This window comes from Ambystoma mexicanum, chromosome 9 (genome assembly GCF_040938575.1).
Source record: "Ambystoma mexicanum isolate Mex_15411 chromosome 9, UKY_AmexF1_1, whole genome shotgun sequence".
NCBI lineage: Eukaryota > Metazoa > Chordata > Amphibia > Caudata > Ambystomatidae > Ambystoma > Ambystoma mexicanum.
The window spans coordinates 1,446,049,990-1,446,068,336 of NC_090931.1; the positions used below are offsets into that span (position 1 = coordinate 1,446,049,990).

The 18,347-nt window shown below is 45.5% G+C and overlaps 1 protein-coding gene across 2 annotated transcripts in view; it reads right to left on the bottom strand.

The window, feature by feature from the left end:
- Positions 1-18,347, bottom strand: part of SLC23A3 (solute carrier family 23 member 3) — a 206,022-nt gene that overhangs the window by 39,445 nt on the left and 148,230 nt on the right. For both annotated transcript variants that reach the window (XM_069616868.1, XM_069616867.1), the window contains exons 8-10: positions 11,709-11,962; positions 6,990-7,095; positions 2,166-2,333 (exon numbers count right to left, since the gene is read on the bottom strand). In XM_069616868.1, the coding sequence (XP_069472969.1) occupies positions 2,166-2,333; positions 6,990-7,095; positions 11,709-11,962 (528 nt within the window). The remainder of the gene's footprint in view (positions 1-2,165; positions 2,334-6,989; positions 7,096-11,708; positions 11,963-18,347) is intronic.

The window sequence follows — 18,347 nt, forward strand, 5'->3', positions numbered from 1 at the left end:
GGCGATGGGGCATTATTGAAAAAAAATGGAAACTTTTTGCGGCCTTATACAGGGCTGCCCCTTGGCCCTGATACTTTTTAACCTGTATTTATCGGACTTGGGAAATAGCCAGAGGGAAGTTAATGCATACCCGCCGATTTTGAACACTCAATGAGTCGCATGGGTCATGTGTGCTGATAACTTAGTTCTCCTCGACAAGACCCCGATGGGTCTTCAGAGGAGGCTAACAGCTCTAGAAGCATACATTAAAGAAATTACTTAAAAATCAATGTCAAAGAAACAAAGTTAATGACATTCTGTGCCCAACAGGGTAAGCATAAGGGGACATTCTACTTATACTTGGGAAGTAAGAAATTAGACCAAGTATAATCAACAAAATACTTGACTCCATTATTAGAGAATATGAATGGGATGTGGCTCTGAGATCTAGGGTGGAAAGCCTGGCCCGTTCAATAATCAATACTACATCAGAAATATGGTACATTTTCAGTGCACCCTGTGGTTACTTTCTACAACCAAAAGGTGGATCCCATCCTAATTTATGGAGTGGAAACAGCCCTTAATTTGCCATGGGAACTTTGGGACCTCTTGGAGGCCACCTTTTGGCATAGAGTAGTTTTCCGGTGACTATGATAAGATATGAATTGGCACTTCAATCACTCTGGTACAAAGTTCTCTGGAAGTCATTGGATTTATTTTGCAAATCTATAATTGAGGACACTTTACCCTCGTGGATATTTTAAGAATGAAACAGACTGGCAGACAGAGTGGCTTGTTAGATGTGTGGAAAGCCATATGCAATAGTTGGCTAAAACTTTTCGATCTTCCGATAGACGTTCTGAAAAATAATCCTGGAGAAGTGAAAATGAAAATATTGATGAATGATTGGATTGAGACGCAAGAAAAGAGAAACTTGTATAGATTAGCTATGAGTCTATCTCATGAGAGGCGGCCGGTAAATCAACAGCCACGCTATCTTGTGAACTTTCCATGCCCCAAGTATAGAGATATGTTTATGTGTTTAAGATTAACTCTTCTCCCTACGAGGGAAGTATTAAGCCACCAAAGACAGTTGGACACTCAGGACTCTGCTTGTAGATTCTGCGAGAACCCTGACTCGACTGAATCGTCGAACCATCTCTTGATTGAATGTGCGGCATTGTCAGACAAAAGAAATAAATATATGGCAGGTTTGCTAGGTAGAGTTTCTACGGTGGAGCTTGATGAATGGTGGACCTTGCTACGGGTAGGGGAAGAGTACAACATGATCTTCTGGAAATAATACTGCCCTGAAGACTTCTCTAAGGGTGATGGGCACCTTCTTTCCATTCTCCATCTCCATTCCTGAACATGTTAAAGAGAGTGATTGGTATTTTCTCTTTTACTTCCCTTGGTTTTTTTCTTTTTCTTTTTTCAAATGTAAACATTTAATGTTTTGATTTAGTAGACTTTAATGGAAACCATTTGATTGAATTTGATGTACTTTCTTTGATGTATTTAGTTTTTAATTTGGAAATGAATTGAAGAATTTTGAGTATTTTATGGATTGTATGTGAAAGGTTTGTAATAAACCAAACACTGATAAAATTTTAAAAAATATTCTTTATATTAGCACTCAAGATTTTGACATAGAATATGGACCTGTGTGGCCCCACTAATCCGTCAACTTCAGCCAGTACCACTGTCTCAGTGCGCTTGAGGTGTCACCACAGCAGTATCAGGTTATAATGTCCCCATACACAATGTCCCCATACATAATGTCCCCATACATAATGTCCCCATGCATAATGTCCCCATACACAATGTCCCCATACATAATGTCAGGGGACATTTTTGCGGGGACATTATTACATGGAACCGCTGCAGCACCAGTGCTCATGTCACTCGGGCCTCGGAGGATTGGTCTTGCTATATCCAACCAGCAGCCCCAGTGCCGTATACGTGCTTCTCCCCTACCCAACCAGAACAATAAAGGCCACAGCACCTCACAATCCACTCGCCAGTCACCTTGGCACAATAGTACACTGCATTGAAATAGTTCCATGGAGCCAATAAGCCAGACGGCAAGAAAGGCTGAATTCTGTGGAGTAAGGCTACTGCCCAGCTCCCTCCTTGCCGAACACTCCCCACTGTCATGCTTCCAGGAACTATAATCTGGCACCCACCTGTAGACATATTATCTGGGGCGGCGCTCAGCCAGCGTGGCACCAACAGCGCCATGAACATGGTGAAGCCAACGAGGAAGATGTTCCTGCCGGAGCCAATATCTGCGTACTGGAAGAAAGAGATGCCTGCACCCACCGCCAGCCCATAGGTCACACAGAGAACACCACCTGCAAGGGGAGGAGAAGAGAGTCAAAATCCAGGGGCACCGAACACCACCTGCAAGGGGAGGAGAAGAGAGTCAAAATCCAGGGGCACCGAACACCACCTGCAAGGGGAGGAGAAGAGAGTCAAAATCCAGGGACACCGAACACAACCTGCAAGGGGAGGAGAAGAGAGTCAAAATCCAGGGACACCGAACACAACCTGCAAGGGGAGGAGAAGAGAGTCAAAATCCAGGGACACCGAACACAACCTGCAAGGGGAGGAGAAGAGAGTCAAAATCCAGGGGCACCGAACACCACCTGCAAGGGGATGAAAAGAGAGTCAAAATTCTGGGGGAACAAACACAACCTGCAAGGGGACGAGAAGGGAGTCAAAATCCAGGGGCACCGAACACAACCTGCAAGGGGGCGAGAAGAGAGTAAAAAACCAGGGGCACCGAACACTAAATGCAAGGGGACGGAAGAGAGTCAAAATCCAGGGACACCGAACACAACCTGCAAGGGGACGAGAAGAGAGTCAAAATCCAGGGGCACCAAACACAACCTGCAAGGGGATGAGAAGAGAGTCAAAATCTAGGGGCACCAAACACAGCCTGCTAGGGGACGAGAAGAGAGTCAAAATCCAGGGGCACCAAACACAGCCTGCTAATGGACAGGAAGAAAGTCAAAATCCAGGGGCACCAAACACAGCCTGCTAAGGGACGGGAAGAGAGTCAAAATTCAGGGGCACCAAACACAGCCTGCTAGGGGACGGGAAGAGAGCAAAAAACCAGGGGCACAGAACACTAAATGCAAGGGGACGGAAGAGAGTCAAAATCCAGGGACACCGAACACAACCTGCAAGGGGACGAGAAGAGAGTCAAAATCCAGGGGCACTAAACACAGCCTGCTAGGGGACAGGAAGAGAGTCAAAATCCAGGGGCACCAAACACAGCCTGCTAGGGGACGGGAAGAGAGTAAAAAAACAGGGGCATGGAACACTAAATACAAGGGGACGGAAGAGAGTCAAAATTCTGGGGGAACAGACACAACCTGCAAGTGGACGAGAAGGGAGTCAAAATCCAGGGGCACCAAACACAACCTGCAAGGGGACGAGAAGAGAGTCAAAATCCAGGGGCACCAAACACAGCCTGCTAGGGGACGGGAAGAGAGTCAAAATCCAGGGGCACCGAACACAACCTGCAAGGGGGCGAGAAGAGAATAAAAAACCAGGCGCACCGAACACTAAATGCAAGGGGATGGAAGAGAGTCAAAATCCAGGGACACCGAACACAACCTGCAAGGGGATGAGAAGAGAGTCAAAATCCAGGGGCACCAAACACAACCTGCAAGGGGACGAGAAGAGAGTCAAAATCCAGGGGCACCAAACACAACCTGCAAGGGGATGAGAAGAGAGTCAAAATCTAGGGGCACCAAACACAGCCTGCTAGGGGACGGGAGGAGAGTCAAAATCCAGGGGCACAGCCTGCTAAGGGACGGGAAGAGAGTCAACATTCAGGGGCACCAAACACAGCCTGCTAGGGGATGGGAAGAGAGTCAAAATCCAGGGGCACCAAACACAGCCTGCTAGGGGACGGGAAGAGAGTCAAAATCCAGGGGCACCAAACACAGCCTGCAAGGGGACGGGAAGAGAGCAAAAAACCAGGGGCACAGAACACTAAATGCAAGGGGACGGAAGAGAGTCAAAATTCAGGGACACCGAACACAACCTGCAAGGGGACGTGAAGAGAGTCAAAATCCAGGGGCACCAAACACAGCCTGCTAGGGGACGGGAAGACAGTCAAAATCCAGGGGCACCAAACACAGCCTGCTAGGGGACGGGAAGAGAGCCAAAATCCAGGGGCACCAAACACAGCCTGCTAGGGGACAGGAAGAGAGTAAAAAACCAGGGGCACCGAACACTAAATGCAACGGGACGGAAGAGAGTCAAAATCCAAGGACACCGAACACAACCTGCAAGGGGACGAGAAGAGAGTCAAAATCCAGGGGCACCAAACACAACCTGCATGGGGACGAGAAGAGAGTCAAAATCCAGGGGCACCGAACACAACCTGCAAGGGGGCGAGAAGAGAGTCAAAAACCAGGGGCACCGAACACAAAATGCAAGGGGACGGAAGAGAGTCAAAATCCAGGGACACCGAACACAACCTGCAAGGGGACGAGAAGAGAGTCAAAATCCAGGAGCACCAACCACAGCCTGCTAGGGGACGGGAAGAGAGTCAAAATCCAGCGACACCGAACACAACCAGCATATGGGTGAGGAGAGAGTCAAAATTCAGGGACAGTGGGCTTCTGTGTGGAGCAGGTCTGGGACCACAGCTGTTTCTAGGGTTGCTGTGAGGCCAACCTGGCCTGCACTTTATGGATGAGAGTCTGGATGCTAACCACGTTTTACAGGATCAGACAACATTTCTAGTGTCATATTGCCTGCTGCGGCATCTCTCCTCGGGAACAACAAGCCGTTAACATGTCTAGTGTGACATAACATACTAATAGCAACTATGCTATTAAATAATATGTTGATAGCAACTTTGGTGGGAAATACATTTCTGAGGACATCTCCACTCTGCTACAGCAAGCTAAATACATATGTTGGATGTTCTAACACGCTTATTCCCCACCCAATCTTCTAGAGATGGCTCCAGAGGGATGTTACAGGATAATCACAGTTGCACTCTGATAGAAGCAGCTCCTGAGATTTGGTAATCACTGTTAAAACGGGGGATGTTTTTCCTGCTCCACCTAAAGCCCGCCAGAGATGTGGCACAGTGACGGCAGTGGTGCGGTAAACGCGGAATTGACGCGAGGTGGTTGGGAAGCTGAAGAGGGCAGTGCCAGCAAGAGCCTGGGCACAGCCAAATTCTTGCAGGACCCGTTATCCAGAAAGTGTGGGCACTTTGAAAGGGAGGCCTGGGGCAGAGAGTTTGTTTGATGTTGTATACAGAGGCTGTTTGATCTGGGCAAAACAAGACAGCAATCCTTGCCAAGCTGAGAATGATCTGAAGGACGCTGATGGATGGAGAACTGGGCAACCAGGGCAAGAACACTGTTCACCACACGAGGTGAAAGACCTGGGCATGGAAACTCTGCCCACAGAGGAAAGAAACCCTGGAGAATAGGCGAGTAAACCCCATTGTTCAATGGGGGTGTCTAGAAAGAATCCCCCAAATACGAAGTCGAGACAAAGGTTGTAGAGATATACCCAAACAACATTGGTAACAAGGAATCCAGTATGCAATGAGTCTTAAAGCAAAGCCTAGAGCGAATGAAAGTGGTGTTTGCCTAAATCGCTACTTTCTCGGAAAGTGAGCCTTCAATACCAAAGTGAACTGAGGTGTCATGTCTCAGACAATGCATGTTGGGAAAATGAGTCTTAAAGACACATGCAAGCTGAATTTTGATTTTCCTAAAACGCTGCTTACCAGGACAGGAAAGTGTGTCTTAAAGTGCAGAGTGAACGCAGGGGGCATGTGGCTAAAACAATGGAGACTGGGAAAGCGAGTCTTAAACCCCTGTGCAAGCGGAATTGCGATTTGTCTTAAGTGCCACTTACTGGGAAAGTGAGTCTTAAAGTCCACGGTGACCTGAGGTGCCTTGTGTCTAAAGCTCTGCGTACTGAGAAAGTGAGTCATAACCTCATACGTGCTAAGGGTTATATTTCCATACAATTTACAGAGAAATGCACAATAGCCCAGCACTTTCAGAGTGAACTTATGCGGCATTTGCCTACAGTAGTAGATGAGGGGAAGGTGAATGGTAAAGCCCTGTGCAATCTGAATTGTGATGTCTCTAAAACATTGCATACTGGGGGAGTGGGTTTCACAGCCCACAGTGAACCGAAGTGACATTTGTGTAAAACACTGCTTACTGGGAAAGTGGGTCTTAAAGCCCAGAGCGAACGTATCTGTCATGTAACTAAAACATTGCACAATGGGAAAGTGAGTCTTAAAAAGCTCAGATAGGAACTCAGAGCATTCATGAACCAGAGCAGTACAGACTCGTGACGAAGACAAGAAAGAGCCATCCATGACACCCCAAGATATTGTAGCAGAAACATTATTGTTTGGTAAACTAACGCCTATGTAGCACGTCTTTCACTGATATCTCTGTGATACGGTAATATTAGATACATGTTGTTCTATAAATACTGTAAAGGATTCTGACGTGCTGATTTCAAGGTTATTGTGATGTTACCATATGTACAAAAATCACAGATGAGATATAGCAAGCCAATCAAATGACTAGTGTCAAATAACATACAGTTTGGATCATTGGTGGGGAGCTAATATGCTGGTTCCATTGCTAGCCGATATGACATGCTGATTACATGCCTACTGTGATATGAAGCACTAGTGCAGTCTTTAGTGTGATACAATGTACTGATTACATCTCAAGTGTGATATTAATTGATAATGAGCGTGCTAGTGAAATGGATCAATATCAATTATGTGTTTGAATACATCATGGAGATGATGTCTCTAGTGTAATAGGAAATGCTCAATAGACCGCTACTGTGATATGGCATACTGATGTGATCGCCATGGTGATGTGGCATCCACAGGCAGAATCCTGCGCTGTCTAGGATGCAGAGCACAGATGTTTCCAGGTAGGGGGTCTCCTCTTAGCTTGGAGGTCAGATGGATTGTTTGACTTTTCATTTACCATGGACCGCCATTGGAATGGTGCTCAGGAACTCCACAGCCTTGGGGGACAGTCCCAGCGCTACAGCCATCAGTGCACCCAGCAGGACAGAGTGACGTGAGCCCACCTGAAGACAGAGAACACCAGACAATTAGCATACATGTGGCACCTGTGCCATTTGCTCTCAGGGGGGTGATGTTTGACTTGCCTCATGCAGGCTACCATTATGGCATTTGTGGAATGAAGCGGAAGGCTAACGGGATTCACTGCCTATATGTCCCCCGTGCCATCCCACCTTTCTCTAAAGGGTTACAATGCTCCTGGAGGTCCTGACCTGTCCAATTATCTTACAAAAAGAAAAAAATTCCCGTGTATGGGAACTCCCGCCCTCTGCACTCTATTAATGGCTCAAAAAAAAATCCTGGTAATTTAAAAAGTGTGTGATAAGCAATTTCTTTTTTAAAGAATTTTTACATCTATTTTGAATAAACAATGATCAACAAGAACATACAAATTACAATGCATATCCGGAAAAACGTGATATAGTCGAACTATTTTATCAAACTTGATTATTTTATTATTGGCCCAACACGTTTCGTGAGTAATCTCTTCTTCAGGGGCAAATCAAATAGATTTCACATGTTTATATCTGGAAACGAATTTGACATAATATCCATTATTATACCTTTATATTGAAGCCTTGCACATAATTTTTCAAAAGCAAAAAATGTTTATTGGCATACTAAGAAAAACATTTTGTGTACATAATTCTATTGGTAATCACATTTTCAGACGAAACAATTTAATTTAGAACAGAATTCCTAACTGTATTGCCCATTGTTTTTCCAAATGCAACACATTTTGTGCACCTAATCATATTAGTAGCTTCATCTTCAGAAGACAATAACGGTCAGCCTATTACCAACTGCTGTGTAACGTTCCTAGATAATAATAAGTGTGACCCCTACATCAGGGTTCAGACCTCTTTCCAATGACCCTAAAGATTCAGGTCAATTCTACATCATCCTCATCTGACTAGAGTGTGAACACGTTGAGAGAGTAATTATCTTTATGAAGTATCTTCATCATCTGACTAGAGTGTGAACACGTGGAGAGAGTGATTATCTTTATGAAGTATCTTCATCATCTGACAAGAGTGTGAACACGTGGAGAGAGTAATTATCTTTATGAAGTATCTTCATCATCTGACTAGAGTGTGAACACGTGGAGAGAGTAATTATCTTTATGAAGTATCTTCATCATCTGACAAGAGTGTGAACACGTGGAGAGAGTAATTATCTTTCTGAAGTATCTTCATCATCTGACTAGAGTGTGAACAATTGTGAGACAGTATAATTTTCCTTACACGAAGGTACCTTCAGATGTAGACACTCCAGGTACAGGTCTTCAACCAGTCACACAACCTAATACATGTAAAACTTATAAATTATCTGATATCTCACTACAAATAATGCTGACTGTACAAAGGTCACTTGTAGACCATACCAAATTCACTCATAACGGTATGCATTGTAAATTGCATGTTCATGTTGATCATTGTTTATTCAAAACAAATGTAAACATTTTTTTAAAAAGAAATTGCTTATCACACACTTTATAAATTACCAGGACTCTTTTTTGAGCCATTGATAGAGTGCAGAGGACGGGAGTTCCTACACACGGGAACTTTTTCTTTTTGTCTCATATGTCACAGCCCATATGCCAGGGTTTTTTTTTATCTCCTCCGCACCTAAAATCAAAATTAACATTCTACATTAATTGCATATAATCCATTGAGAAATATAGGTACATAGGAGTGCAGATCGATTGCCTTTCTTTCTGTCCATTTATCTCATCATCTTCCACTCCCTGATGGACCCGGTCCGCTTTTAGTTTGCCTGTTCAGGCCTGCTACATGATTCCCTGATGTGTGAAAGATATTTTGCCTTTGCCTAGACACATGCATAGACCCTGAGGGCCCGATCCATGGAACGTTTTCCTATGGGATTGCGCCACTATAAAACACTTCCATGAATCAGACACTGAATATCCTCTTCTGAAGTCTAGGCTTGCTGCCTTTGGCAAGACCCAGTAGGAGATGCCAACGGGTGGAGAAAGGAAGATGAAAGGAAGCCCTTGATGAATAACAAAGGGGACCACAAACTGGAAGGGGTCCCTCCTATTCTTCTTCTCCTTGGATGAAGTGAGCGGTAACAGCAGTTTTTGCCGCAGTAGAATTCATCGAAGGAGAATACATCGAATTTCTTTTATCAGATTTTGCCCCAAATATATGTGGCCTGTGGGTTTAGGTGAATAAATAATGTAGATGTGTGAAGGGGGCTGTTGGGGGCCTTTCCCCGCATATAATTGCAGCAAAATCAATCATTAAAAAAATCACATCGAACGGATACTTTTTGCACAGTACGTTGCTGAAACCTAGAAAACGCTTTCTACATCACCCTGTCAGAAGGTTTTTGATGGTCGGTTTCTAAATAATGTGTTCAGTCAGCTATCAGACCTTTCCCAGGTGGGCTAAAATGAAAACCTGGTGCCCCTATTAATGAACTCTGTAAGTTTGATTCGTGGAATTATTTGCGTGTAAAACGGGGATTTGCGTGCCATTCTGCCCGCAAATCCCTGTTTGACGAATGGGGATTTGCGGGCAGAACGGCACGCAAATTACCCGTTTTACACGCAAATAATTCCATGAATCAGGGCCTTTGTCTCATTTTACAGGGGGGAAAAAGTGAACGACGCTTCCAGGGGTTATGACTTAGAGAGAGCTGATTGGCCAGGTCGCACCTCACAACTGTTAAATTCACATTAAGAGTGCCATCTTCTAGCACGATGGAGTGATTTACAAAAAAAAAATGCTGTTAACAATAATAGACACATTTAACAAAAATAACCTGTTCTGGTCACCACAGTTTTTGAGAAAGGAAATCACTAAAATATAGAAAAATTAGCTATTAATTCTACCTCTGCAGGTTTAAACATATGAAAAAACTTTGAACAAGCATAATATGTTTAGCATTACTACAGAATCTGGTGGATGGAATCTGACAGTACAATTGCAGGAACAGTATTCACCACAATGGGAAGGTTATGTTTAAGCATTAAAGACTAAGGATTAGGACATTATCATGGGATAATGCCCTGTCCCCAGGATATTGCCCGAGGCGCATCAGAAGGGGCTTTACCTTGAGGAAAGGCCATTATCCCAAGTGATCAAGGTCAACCTATCTCACAACTGCATCTCTAAATACATATCTATGCGCTACTCTCCAGCACTGTGATTTCACTCTCTGTATCAACTTCCTTTGAGGTAAACCATTAATCTTTCATAAGCACAAACTGCATTTGCTGAGATGACCCTGCAAATGGGATTAAGGGTGGCATTCTTGACAGTCCTGACACTATCTCCGGTTGTATTCAGGTGTTATATGGTTGAGTTGGTACCCAGTCATTTTGCTGAAAACCAAACCGAGTGGTACATTTCAACGAATTACCTAATACCGAAAAACACAGAAAATATTAATTCAATATATATGGGGTAGTGGAGTAAGGAGTTAAAAGGATGTGGTTGGTGTGGTGTTATATTGGAGGAAAAACGGGGGGCTTTTGGGGGTACCCCCCCAAATGGAGAAATGTAATCTGCATTATGGCCGCAATTAAATGTACCACTCTGAAAATGGGGTCGGTAAAATCACATATAACCGGTTGAGTCTTGCTATGTTTTACGAGCACCTGCTAGTTCTTCTTTGTGTTTTCATGGCAGACGACTGTCTCTCTAAACCCCATTCCTTGTACCCCATTAGCCCAGTACTTGGAGGTTCAGCTTCAGCATCTCCATCAACAGTATTTTCAATGTCACTCAAATATGCCTGAAACTTGCATCTTTGGCAGATATCCATCACCTAAGAGATTGTCGCCATGCCATTAAGGAAAGGATAACAAAATAATCATGTGTGAAGCATGCACTCAGGCTCTCGTCTCAATTGCTCCATGGTGTAATAAACTGAACTGCAAAATGTGTATGTGACACCAGAGATTGTAGCCATCATTTTGCCATAGTACATTATTCCTGCTTATTCATTTATATCGTTGCACTTTCACAAGCAAAGGTCTTAGGTCTTAGGCCTGGTCACCCAACGGAACTACGATTTTCTCCCTCCCATGACCGACCAAGAATGACTTTCTCAATGCAAACCTCTAAACATTGCTTCCCAGGCAACTCTTTCCAATGACTAACAACAAATCTGGGTCATCCAAACTTTATTTCTTACAAACATAGCTCACTTTTGCCACCACACCGACCTTCACAAACTAGACTTAGATATACATCCTCCACACCTGTGTGTGTCATCTGTGACCAACCAATTGTGAAGATCCACAAATGCAATCTCACTATTGTCGTTTAAATGTCAACATTGAGATCTTTGCTTCAAAAGAACCTGAGACTTGACTCTTCAACAAGTGTGATTCACAATCACAGCCCCCCCCAAAAAACGGTCCCCTGCAAGTATACCACCAGATGTGTCCCCCAAAGAAGGTCTCATGGAGTGGCACCTCCTAAAAAGCATCAGCCATGCTTTTCCTATTAAAAACAGTGTTCTAAATATGACCTCTAACCCATTCCTTGCAACTTTTGGGTTGTAACTTCGAACGACAAACGTGGGACAAAAAGAAGTCGAATGCATAGCCAAGAAATGGAATGTGGACCAGACCTGGTGACTGTACCTGGGTGAGTCCACTGGTGCAAGCATTGGGGATACTGGAAACTGCCCCAGATACGCTCCCCAGCACACCGCACAAGATGTTCCCTATGGCTTCCATGCACACTCCGCGGTTGAAGGCCTGGTGAGGGACTGAGGGCAAGTGCAGGACACGGGCACAGAGTACGTAGCATCCCAGAGAGTTCATGCTGGAGGAGACGGCCATACCGATGCCCACGCTCAAAGCCCGGGTGCTGAGTAATGGCCAGCCTGATTCACCTACATTGAAGTAAAGAAGAAAGAAAACATTATTAATTAGAGAGCAGAACTGTGAGCCACATCTGTGTGCATTTTTCAACCATGGTGAAGACACTTAACTCCTCCAAGGCTTCATAAAATCCCCAAGGCATACAACCTCGAGGTCTTCTTGGACAGTGACCTTAGGATCCTTCAATTCATCATCTAAAATGCCACTTACGGTTCGATGAACCTTATAAAGATCTGGAGGAAATGGGTGTGTGTTACCTACCAAACCCCTAAAAACCCATGATCTGCCCTTGTTCCCAGTCATTTTGACTTTGCCTCTAGCCTCCTCTGGGCCTACCCCTCCACACTGTTGAACAAAGTACTGAACTTTGCTGCTTGTCCACTCCATAACCTCCTTCGGTTCTCACACGTTTCCTTCATGCTGGGTGGCTATCAATGCACTATAATTCTATCGCTCCCACGTCTAACTCCTCCCACTGTTCTTCAAATTTATCCACAGACATCCCCTTATGCTTTCTGTATAACCATCTTTATAAGGTGTTTCTGGTAGAAGCAGTTTCCCATCTGTGAAAGGGACAGTGAGCTAAAGTGTGGCTGCAGACTCTCGAGTGGGTACCTTCCCAAAGAACAGGTCAATAGGCCGCGTTTGTTCTCGCAGAAGGGCACCTATGGACTCATTTTTGATTATTTAAGGGACTTGTATTTAGTCAACCTATGTTTCCTAGGGTCATCCAGACGTGGACCCCTTGCTCACTGTGCTCAGAGGGGCACTGCTCCACCTCACTGATGAGGCCCAAAAAGACTGAAACACGTGTATGGGGTTGCTGTTGGTACTCTTGTATAGGTTTTAGGGGGTTGTGTTATAATGTCTGTGTCCAATGAACTGTGTAGGTTTTAGATTTCTCTGTACAGGGCAAGCAATCATGCTTGGGGGATGCCTTTGTAACGGTATCTGGGGGAGTGTATTAACTGTTGCAAACTGTATATAACACGTGTTCTTTGTGTGGTTCAGGGAGACCAGGGTTAGTTTGACTGTTAGAAGGCATCTAAGCCCCCTCCTGGCTGTGTACAATAAACTTGCTTTATGGACAAAAGGCACAGTTACTAATTTTAGAGGTGGGACTAATTTGGATAATGGGCGGAGCTAAATGTCCATGCCTACAGGCCTGATGTATTCAAAATTATGAACCAAAAAGTTCTTCGCTGCTTGCACGTTGGGTGATGCCTTTCTCCCTTGGATCCCCTCTTCCAGTCTCAGATCCCTGGAAATTTCCTTAATGATATCAGAACCTCTAATAGCTATGTTTTTTTGCTTTCGAGGGCCTGACAGGTTCAAAGTAAAAGATTCAACAAAAGGTTCTTGAGTTTTTCACCCCTGGGTTCCCTCTCTTCCGGGTTCAGACCCCTCGCGAATATTACCTTTTCTTTGTCAGTTGTCACTCTGGCATAGCATAGATTCAAAAGACTCTCCCTCTTGTACTTTGCTTTGCTGCATTCACGGGTCTATGGGTGTTGGCTTCTCACCCTTGGATACCCCTCTTCCGGGCGCAGATCCGACTCGACTATTCGCCTCCCTCGATCGGGTTCACCATGGCTTTCAATGCAATCTTGCTGGTGTCATTCACAAATCTTAAATGTCTTTTTAAACAGTTCACTGTGGACATCCCTCGGCCGGGTTCACTCTTGTCAACACACTGTATTTCGGGACTTTATACTTCGCCCCCTTTTATTGGTATCCCTCTTTCGGGTTCACTCTTGCCAATCTTATGATATCATATTTATAACACGCTTAATACCCAGAGGTTTCTAAGCGCGGACCTGGGGATTGAACCTGGTTTGCTCCATGTCATCTTGCTTCCAAGGCGAGCCCGTTGCCGCTGAGCTATGCTCCCGCTTATCCTATCCTATCAATCGTATCCTTCACATTCAACTCTTATGATGCTGGATTAATTTCCTTTAGCTTCTCAATCATCTGTCGGTCAAAGACTTTTGACTGTACAGTGGATTTTACAAGACCCCTGTATGACCACTTTGACCTCTTCTCGGCTTTCCCAAGGCCTTCTGGTTATGGTAGTTTCAACAATCGGGTAATCGCTGAGAGTTTCCTACGTGAGCACCCACATGGTGCCAGACTCCTCTGTTGCTGGTTTTCCCCCTTTTCTCACCAGTAGCTCTTTTAACCTTTTCACAGTTCAATTAGCTGTTTTCTACTTTGCGTTCAACACAGTTCGGTTTCTTATCGACTCTCCCCTCGACTCACCGGCTGTGATGAACTGCTTGTCTTTCTTTCTCTTTGGAGTCAAGGTTGGTACCACGGAGGCAAGTGTTTCTCTCTGGCTTGGTAATCAGCAGAGGAGGGTCTCATGTGCCGTTGACATCTGCTGCATCACACCCTGGCTATTTATCGTAGTCTTACGATTCCTTCTGCGCAGGTTTCAAAGGCCTTGGTCAGAAAGGGCAAGCTCTCTTCTCTCCTTGTCACCCTCTCACTATGTACCGTCTTTCTTCTCCTCTTGAACTGCCGTGCTGAGCTAGCTCTCATGCCGTGCGGTCTGCCTTGCTCGTATTGTGCTCTTGTGCTCCTCCCTTTATCCCTGTGGGGAAAGGAAAGGGCCATCTGGTGTGTGCCAATTGTCTGACTTTACCTGACCCTGGTGTTGGGACATGTCAGGTGAACAGTTCTGAAAAGGTGTTATTCCGGATTTTAGCCTTCGTAGTAGGGGTTTGGGTAAATTTGGAACAGTGAGATTGGTAGGGGTTGTGGAATGAACGAAAATAACCAGAGTTTTTAATCGTGACCTGAACAGGGGGGATCGTGGGAATGGTAGTGTGTTGTCAATGCAGTATACTGGGGTTTCGGGAAGGAATAATCAAAGGGACGTGAAGAAGAATGACTGGGAGTATTCAGGTAGGAAACCGGGAAACCAGGATTCTGGGGAATGTGGTTTCTAAGTGCAACAGGCTGTCTAATGGATTCACCAGATGCAGAGTTGATGGTGGTTTCTCGAAAAGGAGGTTCATTGGGTGGAAGGGAGTTCGAGTTCATACAGTCCATAAAAGCCTTGAGGAACTCGTCTTCCTCATCCCTTTCTCTGGTATAGTGCCGTGTCTCACCTGGGACATTCCCCTGAGCATAACCCCAGGTTCCCCTACCCAGGTGATCCAGCACTTCCCTGGCCACCTGAATAAGGGATTATTGAGGTCCGCTGGGGAGAATACACTCAGGTTTCTCACACCACTCAGTGAGTTCCTTGATCGCTCTTCTCCCTTCACTGTTCATTGAACCCAGAAGTAAGTCCCAGTGCGCTTTCTCCCTGGGTTCATGGGGAGACGCTTCTCTGGATCCAATGTGAGCTCTGCACACTTGGCCACGGGCCACGTCATGAGGGAGGTGACCCTCCAGAGTTCAGTATTGCATTCAGTGATTTGTGTATATCTCTGTTGGGTCAATCACAGCTTTGCCGCTCTCTCATTGGATAGATTTTAGTCCCACTAATTTGACTAATAGAACTTCGTAACCCACTTCTTCATGGCAATTCAGGAAAGTGAGGCCTATAATGGTTCCACATTACTGAGGGTTCTCGGGCCACCAGTATGCCTTACTACGCTAATGTTGTTGAGTGGTCTAGTCATTTTTTAACACAACATTCACAATTCATACCACGATAGCTCCTGAAGCGTTGCATTGACATTGAGTCTTTGCGCCGCATCGCTGCACTCCTGTGGCATCACGCTTCAGACTTCCGAGAAGCTCTGTTATTCCTCCTAGTCTCCCTGTGTTCCTCCTGCCTCGTTCTTTCTCCCTTGCCCTTCCTTCCAACTTGCCTGTACCCCAGCTCACCTTCCAGCTGCCGCCCGGACTCATGACTTTGTCTCTGGTTCCTGAAATCCTGGTTCTCTTCATCGACTGGGGGTTTTCTTCTTCAAGTGGGGTTTCCTCTTTTTGTGTGTTAACACCAGGGTCCTCCAGATATCTGGAGTCAAAACAGGTACAGGGCTGGCAATGTACAGGGATAGACCCTACCTCTTCCCATCAAGACATTGCCAGAAGAACGAGGTAAGAAAAAGTAATACAAGTGTTGAGAGTGGTGTTGATAGCAGCCATCTTTTTGGCCGCCCAACCGCACCCTCAGGACGAGAAGTTTTAAATCTCCGGACAGGGTGACAGAGAGGGCCTAATTCCAGGATAGTCTGGACAAAACCAGGATGTCTGGTCACCCTACCTTAAGGAAACCTATCAGGCCTTTCAAAAGTAACTGCAATGTATTTATCAACTATCAATTGCTGCTTAACAAAGGTATTACCAGAGGTTTTCAGCAGGACAATAAACCTATATTTAGCTGGATCACTTTAGGGACCACTTTAATATAGAGGTACCTGAATACTTTGTTTCCTTGATTTTGGGGAGACTAAGGGATACAAGGGAATAACCAGCTTGAAACCAGGACTGAAATCTCTGCACTGGCTCCCAGCGGCTGCGAGGATTAAGTTCAAAACTCTCTGTATTGACAACAAGGCCTTCTGGGGCCGCAATACCTTCAACTCTCTCTTCCTAAATACCTTCCTAATCAAGCTCTTCGCTCATCCTCCTCCAAGTCCCTCAGGGTCAGTCACTTCTCCAAGCAACGAGTTGGTGGTAGATCTCGTTCTTCGGCTGGTGCCTCCCTCTGGAACAGCCTCCCTGCCTCCCTGAAACTTGAGGAGAACCATCTGCGGTTTTAGAAGCTTCTCAAAACCTTTCTCTTTGCTTCTGCTTTTTCTCCTCCTCTTCCCTGCTGACCTCCTGGCTGAAACTGCACTGGTTACCTGGCCACCCTCTGATCTCGGGCCCAGGTCCCTCCCTCCCCAGTCACACACACACCTGCACTGCCCTCCTGGCAACCCCTGCACTTTGGGGACTGTTTCTGTATCCCTACACTCCCACTACCAGCACTTGACACCTGTTGTCTGCACTTACCCTTGCACTTGCCACCTGCTGGCCGTACTTTTACATATTGTTATTTAGTCTATTATCCCATGTACTGTACCCCCCCTGCACTTTTCCCCTCCCCCTTCCCATGCACTTGCACAATCTGAATGACACCTGGCCTAGTAGGATGTTGTCTGTCTCCCCTCTGTTCCCCCTCCCTTGCCTCGTCGCGCCTTGAAACAGTTGTGTCTAGGGGTGTTATAAATGCCATATCATATCATTCATCCTGCACTTGACACCGATTCTATTTGCGTTATTCATTTTTGGCCTGGTTATTTTCAGTGTGGTTCATCTTTACTTCTCTATCTTTCGTCTTGTATGTGTTTGTGGAGTTATTTTGACAGTGCATCACCTAGAGGTTCACTCCTGCCTGTTTTGTTGGTCTTCTTGCTTGGACTTGTCCTCTTTTAAATTAAATTGGAATTCAATTCTTCACTCCACTCAGATTCCTCACATTGCTCGTGTATTGTCCGTAGCAAGCTGAAAGCCTTTTACGGTAGACCTGTATCCTATTTGTATACACCTTATTTTAGAGGACGCAGGCCATTTCGCTGAGGTATGCCTCGTCTTAGCCTAACGTGTCTCCCCCACTCCACACGCTCCACCCTTCTCTTAAGAAGCAGCCGTCCCACCTCTAGCCTCCAGAGATAATAGCGAGGGATCATGGGAGGCCCCGCCCAGAGCATATGCAGAGACCCAGGTCGCAGACCACTGCCTTAGTTATATATATCTATGGCTAAGAGTTCCAGGTGTGGGAAGTAGAGCTCATTTCCTCATGGTAGAATTCTTGGCTATGTGTCTGAAGGTGAATGCGATGGTTACCTTCAGCCAGAGGCGTAGCCAGGAATATCTAACAAGTGGGGCCTGAAGCTGGTGTAGTTGGGCCCACCACAGTGACATTGACATCTGTAAAAGAAAACACTGTGCTGCTAAGTGGGTATTTACAGATTTTGGGTGGGAGTTGCCCGCCAAGGCCCTACCCTGTCTCTGCCTCTGCCTTCAGCTCGACATCATTCATGCGGCGCGGGGTCTAGCCAAGAGGAAATGCCCGTCTTACTCAGGAAAGATCTTGGCGAGGAAGCCAATACTGAGAGAGTGGTTTTAAACCAAGGGAATTCTTTAAGACATACAGTAACACAAGTCCATAGGAATCCATTGGTTTAACGCCAGCATGGGAATGTCATGCTGGCGTTCAACCATGTGTTGATTTAAAGCGGAGCAAGGATGCATGATGGACAAGGTTATTCAAGGCCGTGACCCCACTCTCGCATGTGTTACTGTGGTGAAACACCTGGCGTAACACCTCCTCTACTGATCTGGGGGATCCGGAAAATTACCCTCTATTTGAGGTGAGGAGAATCCCGACAATGCTTTCTGGAAAAGGCAGTGAAAGTACCAAACTGTCCAAACACATTGTGAGAGAAAGGG